We start from the raw sequence: 18263 nt of genomic DNA, 5'->3' as shown, positions 1-18263 counted from the left end.
AAAGATCATGTGAAGTACCATGTGATGACCGGAGTGACATCATCAAAGGTCCTTGACCTATAATTAATGCTCACCACAGGTCCTATTCAGTAAAGGGGACAGAAGGAGATGCCGGGCCGCGATCAAGTGGACTAAGGTGAGTTAAATTATTTTTTATTTATTTTTTAACCCCTCCAGTGATGTTTTACTATGCATTCTGTATTCAGAATGCTATTATTTTCCCTTATAACTATGTTATAAGGGAAAATAATACAAATCTACAGAACACCGATCCCAAACCCGAACTTCTGTGAAGAAGTTCGGGTTTGGGTACCAAACATGCACGATTTTTCTCACGCGAGTGCAAAACGCATTACAATGTTTTGCACTCGCGCGGAAAAATCGCAGGTGTTCCCGCAACGCCTGTGTGAAAGAGGCCTTACTCTGCTGTGAAATTTCCCTACCCAGTCGTTGTGCGCCTGCGCGGCACGGCACACCTCCTCACTTCCCATCATGTCCAGTGCGGCCGGAAGTGACGAGGGTAGGGAAATCTAACGGAACACCGGAAAAGAAAAACACTAGTTGTGAAAGTACCCACACACAGCTACCGCAAATGAGAATAGCCATGTTAGGCGGCCAGGTTCCTTATGAGCATAACCTTGTACACTCACACGCCTCTACGTAGACATTAAGTAAACACGAGCCCGACCCGCCGATTTCGTTGAGATCGACCGAACATCTTTGCGCACCAGGGGAACGGTTACCTATGCGGCACGTGACAAGGCATGACGATGACGCTACAGGCGCATGCGTACCCACCTACTGGCGCATGCGTACTATATCTGTAAGCGGACTGGGTTACTGCTGCGCGTGTGATGCCTAGCGCATGCGTGCTATAACCGGAAGCAAACTGCGTCTCTGGAGCGCTTTGTGCTTCCCGATACCTGACTGCGGCTGCGCGGAGATCCAGCTGATTGCGGCCACTTTAATTAAACGGTGAGTGAAGCCTCCTCTTGTGATCCAGCTACTGAGGTTGTCTGACGTCACAGTGCTCGGAGAGCGGCGTCATAAGTCTTCTGGGGGCACATTGACGTCTCAGTGCGAGACTGGGAAGACTGTGAGCAGGGTCCTGAGGCTGACACTCCCACATCTCTCTAGAATGAAGAGGCTGCTATCTGGGGCCCCTGGACTGAAGGGATCTCTGGGGGTCTGGGCGCCCACATCCCTACTGATGCCATCCTGACATTTGCTCATCCTTTACCCAGTTTTATGCTGCATTAGGTCAAGGTTGTCACTTTGCACTTTAGTCGCCCATTCAGTGCACACCCAGGGCGCTGACGAGATGGCGCTACTTTACGTTGTCTTGCGGCCTGGTCATTGTTTTCTTGCTATTGTTTTTTTTTTTGTGACGTCCTCGGTGGCAAGAAACCTGGGCCTGCAGACTGGTTCTTGCTGTTGGCCTTCACTGGCGGGGTGGTTCTACCCCCTGCATGTAGCTGGGTTACAGCGGGCCGCTGGGTAGAGAGGACATATGGTGGCACAGCATGCTCGGCCTGCCGCTCCATCAGGGCGGGAAACCGGTACCCTCCTAGCTGTTTGTTATCGCCTATGCTGTAGATAGGTGGTACATTTAAAGGGGTTGTCTCACTTCAGTAAATGCCATTCATCATGTAGAGAAAGTTAATACAAGGCACTTACTAATGTATTGTGATTGTCCATATTGTCTCCTTTGCTGGCTGGAGTCATTTTTCCATCACATTATACACTGCTCGTTTCCATGGTCACGACCACCCTGCAACTTATCAGCGGTGGTCATGCTTGAACACTACAGGAAAAAGCGCCGGCCTCTCTGTTAGCTGGGACAGTGGTACTGCACATAGGCTGGTGCTTTTCCCTATAGTGTTCAAGCATGACCACCGCTGGATTGCAGGGTGGTCGTAACCATGGAAACGAGCAATGTATAATGTGATGGAAAAATGAATTGAGCCACCAAAGAAAGACATATGGATAATAACAATACATTAGTAATGTGGCTTGTATTAACTTCCTGTACATAATAAATGCCATTTACTGAAGTGACACAACCCTTTTAAAGGAGGTTAGTGTAAAACAGTGACGCTCAACCTGCGGCCCTCCAGCTGTTGCAAAACTACAACTCCCAGCATGCCTGGACAGCCTACTGCTATTAGGGCATGCTAGTAGTTGTAGTTTTGCAACAGCTGGAGGGCCGCAGGTTGAGCATCCCTGGTGTAAAACATGAAAATCAGGCATCATATAGTAGGTGATGATCTCTAACAGAGCTACAGCCAGCCCTGCACCTCACGTGGATCCAGAGATCTCCCCATTCATTGCTCCAAATGATCTGCTAGATTTATTTCAAGATGGCAGCTCAGGGGCTGTGTCCTTTCTACTGCAGCTCTCTCCCTGTAACGGTCACAGCCACTAAATGTAGATTCATCTGACAGTTGAAGAATGGAACTGAGCATGTGTGACCACTTTAGCTATGTTGCCAAGATGGACATAGAAGTAAGGAAAAGTGAAAACAGCGGGTGGCGCTATAATCGAATACCTCAGGGGCTATACAACGTTTTTAATCACATGCAATTACAAAAGTATCCAGATCCAGGCGCTGGTTTGAAAAATGTAGAATATTTTTCATGGTACAAACCCTTTAAACATCTGGGACGTTTATGGCACATCAATAAGGTAGGCTATAAATGCCTGATCGGTGCGGGTCCCACCTCTGAGACCTACTCCTCTGAAGAACGGGGCACCCGAAGTGAAAAGTCGTACATGCGCAGCCACCCTCCATGGGACTTCTGAAATTAGCCGGGCTTGGCTGTTTTTGGACGTCCAATGGCAGCGTATAGCGAGGACTCCACACATAAGCGGATGTTGACACTGGAAGTCGAGAGATCTGCTGGGGAGTGAATGAGCCGGAGCCCAGCAGTGGGTGGGGTTGTCACCATACCAAAATTTCCATACCATAAAGTATCGTGATAATTGGTACCCCGCGACAGAAAAATAAAACGCCAACAAAGCCATGTGCTTTCTGCTTTTTATGGACGTCCAGCCCATAATAGAACAGTCCTATCCTATTTTTTTCGGGGGACAAGGTGACTAAAAAATGGCGAATCGCATGTTTTATTTTTTTTTCTGTTACGTCGTTCACTGCATAGGAGATATTTATTAATATTTTAATAGTTCAGACTTTTTCAGACGTGGCGATACCTAATATGTTTATTTTTTATATATATTTTATATCTAAAATTGGGAAAGGGGGTGATTTTAAACTTTTAATATTTTGGTGTTTTTTTTTACTTTTTATTTTATAACTATTAGCCCCCTTAGGGCAGGGCTCCAGATGGTGACTAAAATGGTCGCCAATGCGACTTAGAATTGCAAAATGGCGACAAGACTTGGTAGTCTTGTCGCCATTTGCGCCTAGACCCTCCGCTGCTCTGCCTGTCACACAGGAGTTGAACTGACATGGGACGCGCTGCACGTCCCATGTTCTTCTCAACAGCACAGGGGAGAAGGAAGCAGTGTCTCCCTCCCCCCTGTGCTGCTGCTGCCACAAATGGGCTGATAGAAGCGAGGAGGAGGAGGAGGAGGGGGCGGGGGGCTTGGGGGGGGGGGGGGGGGGGTGCGGTGCACTGTACCACCAATAAATATACTTGATGCCTGAATACAAACGCAGGCTGAGGGTGTCGGGCCATATCCCATACCGGGCACCCAGCCTCTATGACTGGCGCTGCGATCCACCGCTATTAACCCCTCCGGTGCCGCACCTGAGGGGTTAATAGCGGCGGATCGCAGCACGCAGTCAGAGGCTGGGTGCCCGGTATGGGATATGGCCCGACACCCTCAGCCTGCGTTTGTATTCAGGCATCAAGCATATTTATTGGTGGTACAGTGCACCGCCCCCCCCCCCCCCCCCCCCACCCCCGTATTAAAAAGAAAAAAGACCCAGGCTGTCCAAAGGGGGGGGGTGGTGAAGCACAGTGCCCACCCAATATGACCACAAAGGACACCCGTGATTTGTAACTCGGTGCAAGCTCCCGAGTATAATAGAGAAAGGACAAGAAAATGGAGCTCATAGTACCAAAACTAAAAATGTTTTATTGGAACATGATTAAAAAATATACATGAATAAAGAAATAATGCCATTAAAAAAGTGAGTCGGAGCAGAGAAAAAGCGCCACCCTGGGATAGCACATAGGTCAGTTATGAAACATTAATGTATGGATCACAGGAAAATGCTAGGTACAGTGACCAACCTATGACCCGGCAACATAGTAGAAACCTGAATATACAGGCGAGTCAATGGTCCACAAACAGACTCGCACGGCAGTAGGACAAGGCTTGTTAACCACCTCCCGTCCGCCCATAGGATATAAACGTCCGGGAGGTGGTTCTCTATTTCTGAATGGACGTTCCAGAACGTCCGTTCAGAAACTGCAGCTGCACGCTAATCGTGCAGCTGCTGATCGGGTTGCCCGCTGTCAGTGACAGCAGGGCAACCCAGAGAGAAGGCAGGGACAGTGCCCAGGCGTCCCTGCCTTCTGGATCGCTGCATACACAGCGCTCACCGACCGCTGTGTATGCAGAAGAGCAGGAAGCGCTATGCGGTCATGTGACCGCCGGGACCGGAGAGTGCAGGGGCTGTGTGAGGTCTTTCAGAGACCTCGATCAGCCCTGCTCTGAGGCTGTACAGCGTTGTATTCTCCCCAGTTACAGGAGAAATCAACAGTGAAAAAAGAAAAAGTGAAGTAAATGTCCCCCAGAGGTCTTGTATGACCTTATGGGGGACGAAAAGTGTAAAATAAAAAAAAAAAGTGTTGAAAAAATAAAATAAAAAAAAGGTTTCACATGTAAAAAAAAAAATTCCCCAAGTAAGGAATAATAATAAAAAAAAAAGTTAAAAATAGAAAAAATAAAATGGACATATTTGGTATTGCTGCGTCCGTAAAAACCAGCTCTATAAAAATATCACATGACCTAACCCCTCAGATGAACACCGTAAAAAAAAAAAAAAAAAACTGTCACAACGAGCAATTTTTGTCACCTTACATCACAAAAAGTGCAACACCAAGTGATCAAAAACGCGTATGTCCCACAAAATGGTACCAATAAAACCGTCACCTCATCCCGCAAAAAATGAGCCCCTACATAAGAAAATCTCTCAAAAAATAAAAAAACTATAGCTCTCAGAACACAAACTCAAAAAGTGAAATTTAAAAATTTGATCTCCATTTTCCTTTAATTCTTGTGGAACGCCTAAAGGGTTAACAAAGCCAATAAGAAGATGATGATAATTCTTCTTATTGGCTGAGAGAGGCTTTAAATACTCGATTCACAGTGATGGCGTTACCCCCAGACGAAGGCTCGCCGAAACGCGCGTTGGGGTAGCGCCATCCTGGGTAACTCAGCACACAGTCTTTTTTAGGTGAGTCTCTGCTCTTCCCTCACCTGCGCGGCACTTTGACTTTGGTGTTTCATCACACCTGGTCTTCATTGTGGCTTGTTGTCCTTTTTCTCATTGCACTTGTCCTACTGCCGTGCGGGTCTGTTTGTGGACCATTGACTCGCCTGTATATTCAGGTTTCTACTATGTTGCCGGGTCATAGGTTGGTCACTGTACCTAGCATTTTCCTGTGATCCATACATTAATGTTTCATAACTGACCTATGTGCTATCCCAGGGTGGCGCTTTTTCTCTGCTCCTACTCACTTTTTTTAATGGCATTATATTTACTTGTTTCTTTATTCATGTATATTTTTTTAATCATGTTTCAATAAAACATATTTTTAGTTTTGGTACTATGAGCTCCATTTTCTTGTCCTTTCCCCAGTATTATAAAGTATAATCATTGGTGGCGCAGTGCGCCCCCAACCCCCCCTTAACCCCAGTATTATAACTATTATGATCATTGGTGGCAGTGGCCACAGGGTCCCCCCCTCCCCTCCTCCTCATTGGTGGCAGTTCTGATCAGAGCCCCAGCATTGTAAGCCTGGGGCTCCGATCGGTTACCATGGCAGCCAGGACGCTACTGAAGCCCTGGCTGCCATAGTCGGCTCCCTGCTGCTGTATGCACAAAGCACAGAGCAGCAGGGACAGTGTGAGGTCCTATTCACCTATCAGGGTGAATAGGACAAGTGATGAAAGATCCCAGGTTCTAGCCCCTAAGGAGGGAAATAGTTAGTTAGTTATTAAATAAAAAGTAAAAAAAAAAAAAACACACACACCAAAATATTGAGTATAAATGACCCCCTTTCCCAATTTTACATATAAACTATATAAACAAATAAATATTACATATCGCCACACCCAAAAAAGTGCGAACTATTAACATATTTAAAAATATCTCCTATGCAGTGAACGCCGTAACATAAAAAAAAACAAAAAACTTTCAATTTGCCATTTTTTAGTCACCTTGTCCCGACAAAAAATAGGATCGGACTGTTCTATTATGGTCCAGACGTTCCATAAAATGTGGAATGCACGTGGCTTTTTTGGTGTTTTTATTTTTTTCGTATGGTATCGAGTATCGCAATACTTTTTTATGGTATCGAAATAGTCAAGATTTTGGTATCGTGACCACCCCTAGGTAAGATGTAGTGTTTTTTTTGTTTTTTTAAATTTGGCGACTAAATTTTTCAGGTTAGGAGCCAATGGCTCCTTGATATTTTTTATTTTTTTGTCTGGAGCCCTGCCTTAGGGGCTAGAACCCTTGTCTTATTCACCCTAATGGAGCTCTATTAGGGTAAATAGGACTTCATACTCTCCCTGCTGCCCTGGGCTTTGTGCACACAGCAGCAGGGAGCTTACCATGGCAGCCATGGATGGCTTCCATAGCGTCCTGGCTGCAATGATAACCAATCGGAGCCCTGCAATTTCACTGCTGGGGCTGCGATCGGAGGTTGCCACTGCCACCAATGAAAATACTCCAGGGTCGGGGACTCTGTGGCCACTCTACTACCAATGAATATAATTAACCCCTAGATACAAATGTACGGCGACACCCGGCCTCAATGACCGGGAACGGCGATCCCGTCAATTAACCCCTCAGGTGCCACTAACTTTTCACACCTCTCTGAATAAACCAATAGTACAAGCGACTATAAGAAGCTTTGTAATAGGTGTTATCAGAGAATAATGCCGTGTTGTAGAGTTATGAGCATTTCTCCCCCCTTAACCCTTTTTTCTAAAATTACTTTATCTTTGAAATTAATGAAAAATCCATCTTGGACAGCAGCTGCTCGCTAAAAGATTAGATTACATCATCCCATACAAGTCTGTGGAAGGGGAGGAGTGCGCAGTAAATCAGTGAGACGTACACAGCCAGAGAGACTGCTCAGCTGAATAGACAGTGTCTGTCTCGGCCCAAGTGCCCTACAGTCTTCACAACCATTCAGCTCAGTCCTTCTCTGCAATGTCCTCCGTGATCCTGGGGATGCTTCTAAGTGAGTAAGAGAAGGTTAGGAAGCAGATTCTCCTCTACTTCCTGTGTCCACTGGATAGGAACTAGCTTCAACCCACAAGCTCTAGGAGAACTGCAGACTAAAGACAAAACCTGCATACGGAAAACTACTAAAATTCCCAATACAACTGATATAATGGCCAGAAATAGTGTAATTCCTGTACTGTCGAATAATGCAAAGTTTGTTGACAGGTTAGTTACGCTTTAGGCTACTTTCGCACTTACGGCAGAGTGATTCGGCAACCAGTTCCGTCGCCGGAACTGCCTGCCGGATCTGTCAAGAAGTATGCCAACTAATGGCATTTGTAAGACTGATCAGGATCCTGATCTGTCTTACAAATGCATTGAAATGCCGGATCTGTCTTTCCAGAAGGACTGATTTGGCTTTGCGGTATTATAAATGCCGGATCCGGCACTAATACATTCCTATGGAAAAAAATGCCGGATCCGGCATTTAGGCAAGTCTTCAGTTTTTTTGGCCGGAGATAAAACCGTAGCATGCTGCGATACAGTATTATCTCCGTCTTGAACAGTCAAAAAGACTGAACTGAAGACATCCTGATGCATCCTGAACGGATTGCTCTCCATTCAGAATGCATGGGGTTAAAACTGATCAGTTCTTTTCCGGTATTTAGCCCCTAGGACAGAACTCTATGCCTGAAAAGAAAAACGCTAGTGTGAAAGTACCCTTAAAGGGGTTATCCAAGTTCTTTAATGCCACCCCATATGCCCGAGCCCCTCACACAGATGGTACTTACCTCGCTCCTCGGCACCCGCGTCGCTTCTCATACAGGCACGGCTTCCGCTGCATATCCCTGTCACATGGATGAAAACATCCGGTGTTGGGAGGCAGCCAATTGCAGAACGCAACGGAAACAAGCCTTCCTAGCATCGCGGGTGACGCTAGGGAGGCTCGATCCTTTCGTGGCCTGCTATTGGCCGCCCCACCCCACCGCCACCGCTTCTCATACAGGCACGGCTTCCGCTGCATATCCCTGTCACATGGATAAAAACATCCGGTGTTGGGAGGCAGCCAATTGCAGAACGCAACGGAAACAAGCCTTCCTAGCATCGCGGGTGACGCTAGGGAGGCTCGATCCTGTCGTGGCCGCCCCACCCCATCCGCGCGACGGGGAGATGCGGCGGCCGTGCCGATATAAGAAGCGACACGGGTGCTGGGGAGTGAGGTAAGTACTATCTGTGTGAGGGGCTCGGGCATATGGGGGGGCATTATAGAACTTGAATAACCCTTTTTAAGCAAAAATGGATTTGGACTGATAAAATGGGTAAGATTCTCGTTAACTTCCTGATTATTAATTATAGACTTGAATATGGCAGCAGGATTCATGATTTCTCTTTTTTTTTTTTTTCCCCTAGGTTAAAATGGCAGATCACTGGCAAGAATGTATGGACTTTGGAGTCCAAGTAGCAAGACAAGCCGGAGCAGTATGTACTGAAGAATAAATAGATTTTCCAAAAATTGTTTTCCTGTTTATTTGGATGCTTTCCCTCTAAAACTGTAATTCCTGTCACATGGAATTACATGGAAAGAGGTCTGTCACATGGAATCAAAAGGGTTGTCCGAGTTATGAAAAAAAATATTGCACTGTAAATCTGATGGGCAGCAGCAAGATTTAGGCAAAAAAAAAAAACTATATTTCTATATTTCCTCATTTCCCTGGTTCTCTTCTGGCCCTTTGTTTACCTGCAATAACAACAATCTCTGCCCCTCCCCCTGCTCTGCAAAGGGAGTGAATACAAGTTCTGCCCCGAGTGACATGTCTGCCTGCTGGGAGACTCAGCAAGTCAGCAACATGTTGTATCTGTATGACTACAAGTCCCAGCTGTACAATGACACTGCTGATACACACAGGATCTTCCCCCTACCTGTTCTTGTGCAATGCTCTGCAGAACTACTCTAGTCTGTCAGCTCCTGTGCCCAGCATTTGTCTCCTCACTGCCTGCAGCTACTCAGTAAAGCCTTCAGCCCTGAGTCTGTGCTGCTGAAGGGGTTAAAGTTTTTTCCTGAAGAATCCAGGGAATGAGCAATAAGCAGCAGAGGGCAGTGCAAGGGGGCGTGACCAGCACAATGACCTCTCCTGTACAGACACACATCTGTTCTTTCAGGCATGTGCAGGAACCCTCAGGAGAGCAGGCAGAGAAGATGACATCACAGGTCAGCTGACCCCCAGTGAGAGCTGAGAAAGCAGCAACTGCAGATGCAGTAAGTGCACGGTAAAGCCTTTACATTTGATTAGTTAGAAACATACAAAAAACAAAAAAATAACTCAGACAACCCCTTTAATAGTATATGTAGATAAGGAAAATAGAAGGAATGCTCCAGCACCACGATGGATAGTGTGATAATCCCGGTCTTTATTGTCACCAAAATTCAGGTAAATACAGCAGTCAGAAAGAAAACACTGGTGCCCACCGGTTCCCCGGATCTACGCGTTTCGAACTGTCGTGTTCTTAGTCATGATCCTAAGTGTCTCATATGTTTCCAGCTAAAATACTATCCACCTCCATCATCCCCGCCCAATCTGGGAGGGGTATAGTGGACTAGGGCGGGTAGTAAAATCAGCCAGGTCCATATATAATGACCTATATACCATATATACAGGAACAATACTGGTCAGTTGTTTTGTGATTATGAATCCCTTTTTTTTGGATCAATTTTACTGCCGCACTAAGAAGACTTATATAAATCCTAATTCAAATAGGAGAAACAGGTAACTGAGAATATACAGACCCTGATTTTGGGAATATCTTGTGTGCGGAGTCTAATTGTATCCTTAAAGTAATATGCTCAATAGCAATCACCGGTCCATGCTTATAACATGTCTGCTGACCAAATTGTTTTTGCGTGTATGGTATAGTGTAGCTATGTGATTGACTACTGAACACATTTTGTTTGATGTTTTTTTTTTTTTTTCTAGTCCCATTTCACACCATGCGATTTTCAAGTGTGATGGGGATATGCAACTATTCCAAAGTGACATACCAGATGGATGATGAAATTAGCACATGGATATACGGAGTCACAAGAAAATTATGATTAGAACAAGAAACAAATGAATACAGTATTATGAAATTTGCTCTGTTATTTTGATCTTTATTATTCCTTTCTTTTTCCATTATTTCTCTCATCATGTTGACTGTTATATGTACAATTTAATCTGTATGAAACAATCATAGTGCCTTGATCATCTGTGGGGAGTTAGATCATAGAGGATTTTATGTTAGCCATATATGTATATTTAAAGATTTTTGTCTATGTATACTTTTTCTATGTATTTTACAATTTTTGTACGTAGCACTATTGGGATTTAAACTATGTAACTTGCGATGGGGTTTGCACAGGTGTCTCATATGGACCTGGCTGATTTTACTACCCGCCCTAGTCCACTATACCCCTCCCAGATTGGGCGGGGATGATGGAGGTGGATAGTATTTTAGCTGGAAACATATGAGACACTTAGGATCATGACTAAGAACACGACAGTTCGAAACGCGTAGATCCGGGGAACCGGTGGGCACCAGTGTTTTCTTTCTGACTGCTGTATTTACCTGAATTTTGGTGACAATAAAGACCGGGATTATCACACTATCCATCGTGGTGCTGGAGCATTCCTTCTATTTTCCTTATCTACAACCAGGACTGGCTTGAGTCCGCTCCGTGCACCGCTGTGCAGGACGTTGAGGTGAGCTGGCTGTAACCCTTTCCATGCAATAGTATATGTACATAGATCCATATGGATGGCTGGATGCCACATTTAGGCTAGGGCTACACGGCGACAGGATCGCTGAGTAGCGGTGATCCCATAGAAATGAATGAGATTGCTGCAGCAGTCACAAGAAATCCAGCCGTGTTTGATTTCTTGCAACTGCTGCGGCGAACCCTTGCATTTCTATGGGATCACCGCTACTCAGCGATCCTGGCTGCAACCAGTGTAGCCCTAGCCTTATGGATGAGATGTGTGCAAGCATACATGGCTTGTGGTCTTCATATTCTTTCAGAGAAAACCTGTCCAAAATTTGAGCATCATGGTGCTTCTCAATCCTCGTGCCATAACTGTGCAAAGTCTCATATTAAGGGCTCATGTACACGAACGTGTGCGCCCTGTGCCCATTCTGCGGTCCGCAATGCATGAACACCAGCCATGTGGCCGCCGTTTGTGGATGCGTACCCATTCACTTGAATGGGTCCCCGATCTACGAGATTCAATCCGCACTGTAAAAAAAAATTGATCAGGTTCTGTTTTTTTTTTTTTGCAGTGCAGAGGCTTGAACCAAAATCCCACAGAAGCGCTTCGTAGTGCTTCCGCTCCGTGCTCTGTATCTTGCGAATTGCGGATCCATTCAAGCGAATGGGTCCGCATCAGTGATACGGAGTGGACATGGCCAGTGCACGTATATTGTGGACCCGCACAGGCATGAGCCTTACAGCAGGAAAATTGTCATATTAAGCCTGAACTGTGACATGATTGCGACACATCCTGGAAGGGCTGTAGTGAAGCTTCTCATTGTAGTGTCTGCACTTCACAGATCCTTCATCAGGTTTAAAGTCCATTCACACGTCCGCAAGTGTTGTCCGCACCCGTTCCGCAATTGTGCGGACCCATTCATTCTCTGGGGACTGAATGGATGAGGAGAGCACACTATGTGCTATCCGCATTTCCAGAGCGCGGCCCCGATCTTCTGGTCCGCAGCTCCGGAAAAAAATAGAGCATGTCCTATTCTTGTCCGCAATTGTGGACAAGAATAGGCATTTCTATGGGGGTGCCTGCCGGGTCTATTGCGGATCCGCAATGCACTACGGACGTGTGAATAGACCCTTAGGACTCATGCACAGAAATGTATTTTCTTTCTGCTTCCGTTCCGTTTTTGTTTTTTTTGCGGACTGTATGCAGAACCATTCACTTCAATGGGGCTGTAGAAAATACAGAAGTTACTCCGTGTGCATTCCGTTTGTCCGCATGGCCGTTCTGCAAAAAAGTAGTGCATGTCCTATTATTGTCAGCAAATCACGGTGCAAGGCCCCATTTAAGTCAATAGGTCCACAAAAAATTTGGAATGCACACGGAACACATCCGTATGTCATCCATATTTCATCCATATTTTGCTGATCCATACTGTAGAAATGCTGTGCCCAGCCCATATTGCTCATGTGTTTGGTGATTAATAAGTTACTGTTTCTTTATACAATCCACAAAAAACTGATCAAATACGGAAACCACACGGATATGTTTTGTGCAATAAAGGAACGGAAGAGGACTTAAATCGGAGAAAAAAAATCCTCAGATACGGAACAAAGGATCTGTGAAAAACGGACCGCAAAACAACGGTCGTGTGCATGATCCCTTAGTCAGATGCTGTTGAAAAAATAAATTTGTTGCAGAATTTTAACCAGACATTTGTCTTTTTGTATACCCTGTGGCACGTAACCTGGTGTTAGTTGGCTGGAGCATGCACCTATCTTAACCCCTTAAGGACTTAGGACGTACCGGTACGCCCTGTGTATTTCCGATCACCGCCACACGGCGGTGATTTTGAAATTGTATCTCTATTTTGAAATTGTATCTCTATTTTCCATTAATTCTTGTGGCACACCTAAAGGGATAACAAAGTTTGTAAAATCAGTTTTGAATACCTTGAGGGGTGTAGTTTCTAGAATGGGGTCATTTTTGGGCGGTTTCTATTATGTAAGCCTCACAAAGTGACTTCAGACCTGAACTGGTCTCTAAAAATTGGGTTTTTGAAAATTTCAGAAAAATTTCAAGATTTGCTTCTAAGCCTTGTAACATCCCCAAAAAATAAAATATAATTCCCAAAATGATCCAAACATGAAGTAGACATATGGGGAATGTAAAGTAATTATTTTTGGAGGTATTATAGAAGTAGAGAAATTGAAACTTTTGGTAAATTTTTGGTATTCTTTTTTTATAAATAAAAATGAATTGTTTTGACTTCATTTTACCGCTGTCATGAAGTACAATATGTGACGAAAAAACAATCTCAGAATGGCCTGGATAAGTCAAAGCGTTTTAAAGTTATCACCACTTAAAGTGACACTGGTCAGATTTGCAAAAAATGTCCGGGTCTTTAAGGTGAAATAGGGCTGAGTCCTTAAGGGGTTAAAGGGGTTGCCTCATTTCAGCTAGTGGCATGTATCAGTAGAGAAAGTTAATACAAGGCACTTACTAATGTATTGTGATTGTCCATATTTCCTCCTTTGCTGACTTGATTAATGTTTTCACCACATCATACACTGCTCGTTTCCATGGTTACGACCGCCCTGCAATCCAGCAGCAGTGGCCGTGCTAGCACAGTATAGGAAAAAGCATCAGCCTCTCAGGTGGCTGGAACCACGGGGGTGAGCGTGGACTGGAGCATTTTCCTACAGTGTGTAAGCACGGCCACCGCTGCTGCACTACAGGGTGGTCGTAACCTTAAAAACGAGCAGTGTATAATGTGATGGAAAAATAAATTCAGCCGGCAAAGGAGGCAATATGCACAATAACAATACTTTAGAAAGTGGCTTGTAGTAACTTTTTCTACATGATAAATGCCATTTGCAGAAGTGAGACAACCCCTTAAAGAACACGGTCTTGCGCTCTCATTCACTTGTATGGGCATTCTGAAAATAGCCAAGCGTGCATACTTGGTGGTTTTCAGAATTCCCATAGAAGTGACTGGAGAGAGCTTTACGTGCCTGGCCACCGCTCCATTCATCGGGGCCACGAGATAGCCTGGGACCCAACTCGGGGACCTGAACCTGTCAGGCATTAACCTTTTAAGTAGAATGCTAATGTGAAAATGTGTCCACTATAGACAGCCCCTTGCCTGCTGTACAGATAAGTATGGAGTAATGGGGTCATTTTCCTGGTTTTAGGGGCCATTCATATGACTGTATATTTGGTCCGCATGTTTTGTGGATCGGATGGGGCCGTGTGCTGTCTACATCCGTATGTCTGTTCCGCGGCCCAGCAAAAAAAAAAAAATAGAACATGTCCTAATTTTGTCTGTTTCGCAAACAAGAATAAGCATTTCTAACATCTGTTGATCTGCAAAATGCGGAATGCACACTGCTGGCATCCGTGTTTCGCGGATCCACAATTTGCAGACCGCAAAAAGGATCCAATCGTGTAAATGGACCCTTATTGAGACATAAAGAGTCTACTTATGACTCAGAGCAGTTTCTTATTGTTTCTGTCTTAATCAATGGGAACATTCTGAATTAGGAGGCAGTTCCCTCCAAAACACATGCTTGATCAATAGATTCTAGATAAATGTAGCTTTGCAGTCCTGTTCCATATCGTGATGGTTATTCTATTGTGACCTCCCTCTGACAGGTGGTATGTGCGGCATTGAAAGAGGACATTTCTGTGATGTTGAAGAGCTCCCCGGCTGATCTGGTGACCGCTACAGACCAGAAAGTTGAAGAGATGATTATCTCTTCAATCAAGGAGAAATATCCATCACACAGGTAAGGCTGTGTACAAGTACTGTGCGGGGATTGTGCGTCCCTTTTAGGGTCCACTCACACATCCGTATTGTATTGCGGATCCGCAATACACCCGGCCGGCACCCCAATAGAACTGCCTATTCTTGTCTGCAATTGCGGACAAGAATAGGACATGTTCTATTTTTTTTCTGGAGCCGCGGACCGGAAGATCGGGGACGCGCTTCGGAAATGCGGATGCGGACAGCACACTGTGTGCTGTCCGCATCTATTCCTGCCCCATAGGGAATGAATGGGTCCTTGCGGAACGGATGCGGACCCGTTCTACGGACGTGTGAATGGACCCTTATAGCGGATGCACCTGGAGATATGATATGAAGCATAGCTTTAAAATGTACAAGAACGTCTTGTGCCATTTTTACCCACTGTGGTGGCCAATACGCCTTCCATAGCTGTCTGCCGACCCCAAACCGCCTCCCATTGTCCCCCACTGATTCACATGCATACATTTGATTTTAATGGCAGAGAGGAATAAGCCACTGGCTGCCCATCTCCCCTAAGGACAAGGAATCGGGCATGCCGAAATCGGTACTCTTACTCGTCAGGCGGCTGGCCAGTCCAGTGGAAGTTGTCGGGTTTGCCTATTCTGACACTTGTACACTATTATGTTTTTCTGCTATCCAATGTGTAAAATTATTCCTTTATCTGTTCCAGTTTTATTGGGGAGGAATCAGTAGCTGCAGGTCAGGGCAGTACCTTGACAGATAACCCAACGTGGATTATTGATCCCATTGATGGCACGACTAATTTTGTTCACAGGTAAATAATTTATTGATTCAGGTCCAGTTTATTATGTTGTGTTATTTCTTCTATTTTGTGCTGAGTAGTTTGCATTGTACATCCATTTGAGTTTATTTTTGTGCGAGAAGCTTCATTTGTGATGACAGTACTTCTAATAGTCCTCTTTTGCTCTTGTCTATCAAGGTTTCCCTTTGTGGCTGTGTCAATTGGTTTTGCAGTCAATAAGCAGGTAGGTTGACTCTTACATAGAAACTTATACCTGAAATTTTTGATATTTTTATGTTTTCATTTTTGGGCACAGGTTAGCCGAGTACATTTAAAGGAATTCTCTTGTGCTTGGGCTTCAACACTAAGCAGGTACTCCGGAGCAGAAATTACACTGGTTACTACTTTATCTGTTGTGTCCATGGTTCGGAGGGGTGAAGGACTTGTAGTGACATTACGTGCACAGGTCCTGCACCCACGGAGAAGGTCAGTAGCAGTCCGGAGACTAGAAATAAAACGTGAGGAGGTGAGGGAAGCCGGGAGAGCTCTCCTTTCCCATCTCTTCATTAGTATCAACTTTCCACTTCTCAGTTTGGGACAGGAAGGAAATGGGGAAGTGTTGCAATCGGTGGGGAAGGGTGGTTTAGGGGAGACTGCTACTGCCGGCAGTGGAAATGTTGAATGCTGATGCCAAGGTGGGAAAGGTTGGAAGAGGTGCAAGTAGCTGCCATTAGATGAAGGGGTGATGAGGGGGATATTGTTGCTGGCAATGGAGGAGGGGTGGGTAGCTAACAGTGTTCCTGCCAGTTTGGGAAGTGGGACAATGCTGTTGCCAGTCGCCCTCCTAAGGGGCAGGGAGAGGTGGAGGGAGCGCTCTTCTCATGAATATACTGTACACATAAACTATGGGGCACATTTATTAAGACCGACCATTTAGACCGATAGTTTGCTGTGGATCGCTGGAGTTATGGAGAGGCGGTGGTGGCTTCTACATAACTTCAGCATATCCACTGCCGCTTCTAAATGTAATAGACCTTCCTAGCTGTCTTACATTTAGACACCAGGCGTAGAAAATGGTAAATGAGATGGGTCTGCCAGCCCGCCTACGCCACACCCCCTTTTTAAGATCTGCCATGAGCTGGGAGAAGTAGAACATTGCAGCGCAACGGACCTTTGTGCCGCAATCTGTGCTAGAAATCCGCCTAATTTAGGAGTATTTCTGTTTAATAAATGACCCCCTATATGTCTGCTGTATTATTCCAGTGCTCCTAGTAACCGAATGGCCGCATTCACACAACCGTATCCGTAAAACTGACAAGAATAGGACATGTTCTATTTTTTTTTTGCAGTGCCGCGGAACGGTTGTATAGATGCGGACCGCATGCGGTGTGCTGTCTGAATCTTTTGCGGCCCCGTTGATTGGGTCCGCAAAAAAATTCAGATCGGATGCACAACAAATACCGTATACGCTCATTTGAATGGGGCTTTAAGGTCACAGATTTGCTTTAATGCAGCAAGTTAAAAGATAGTCTTGTTGCCTGAAGCTGCCACTAGACAAGTTTATTATTGCATTGACCTGGAGGTGTATTAATGATCTTTATTAAACATGACCTTGTGGTGACTGCATATAGGAAATAATATAAGGGCAGACTAGATTCACCAGCATTGTCTGCTGTCCTATTATGGCATGTCCACTGGATAAATCTGTGACTGTGAAGGGAAGCAGGATTTTAATAGCTACACAATTGTATTTTACATTCTTTCTCCAAGCTAGTATTTTGTTACATGGCTGTCTGTCTGTCTGTCTGTCTTGTTTCTTCCAGACAAGTAAAAGAATGATTTTGTGATTGCGTCCCCTAGGTTGAATTTGGAGTTGTATACAGCTGTGTAGAAGAAAAGATGTACACTGGCAGAAAGGGAAGAGGGGCGCATTGTAACGGTCAGAAGCTGCAAGTCTCGGGGCAGAAAGGTAAGCACTACTTGTGCATCACTGTTTGATTAGCTCGGTATTGACTTCTCTGTGCAAAACTTTTCTTTTGATTGTTTAACATTGAATATTGTCCACAAGACGTTCCTCAGATGAGCGACTAAACTTTACCTGTGTAATATCTATTACACATGATCTACCCCGAGAGAGATCAATCCTAAATTGTGTCTGCCCTACAGAATGTTTGAGAGCCTCTCTAAATGTAGAGATATGACAGTGCTCTAAACTTGGGGGGGGGGGGGGGGGGGGTTGCTTTAAGGCCCTTTAACATAGGCTTAGGATCAGGGCTGTTATAATCGCCCTGTGTAAATGTGCCGCCAATCGTCCAATAAGCAAGCAAATGCTCATTCATCAGGTAATCATTTTTTTATGAGCCACATAAAATTGTTTACCAGCAGCATGTCTGGCAAAAAATGAGTTTGTATTGGGATGAATGATCGCAGTAGTGATCTTTCATCCCCATACAGAGGAGATGATTTCTGCATTTAAATGCAGCTCTTCCTAGGGTCATCAGTCTTTAAATTTTAGGGAACAAACCATTTGAGACTCAGCCAATATATTTT

The 18263-nt window shown here is 45.0% G+C and overlaps 1 protein-coding gene across 1 annotated transcript in view; it reads left to right on the top strand.

Moving 5' to 3' along the window:
- The first annotated feature begins 834 nt into the window (after positions 1-834).
- The window catches only part of IMPA1 (inositol monophosphatase 1), a 35132-nt gene continuing 17703 nt past the window's right edge, over positions 835-18263 (top strand). Inside the window, exons 1-6 of the mRNA XM_040432057.1 lie at positions 835-975; positions 8840-8908; positions 14818-14951; positions 15642-15746; positions 15912-15957; positions 17574-17682. Coding sequence (XP_040287991.1) covers positions 8846-8908; positions 14818-14951; positions 15642-15746; positions 15912-15957; positions 17574-17682 — 457 coding nt within the window. The 5' untranslated portion in view covers positions 835-975; positions 8840-8845. The remainder of the gene's footprint in view (positions 976-8839; positions 8909-14817; positions 14952-15641; positions 15747-15911; positions 15958-17573; positions 17683-18263) is intronic.

The sequence above is a fragment of the Bufo bufo genome, chromosome 5 (genome assembly GCF_905171765.1).
Source record: "Bufo bufo chromosome 5, aBufBuf1.1, whole genome shotgun sequence".
NCBI lineage: Eukaryota > Metazoa > Chordata > Amphibia > Anura > Bufonidae > Bufo > Bufo bufo.
Note: the sequence above shows the minus strand (reverse complement) of the source record. Positions and strands in the feature narration are given on the sequence as shown.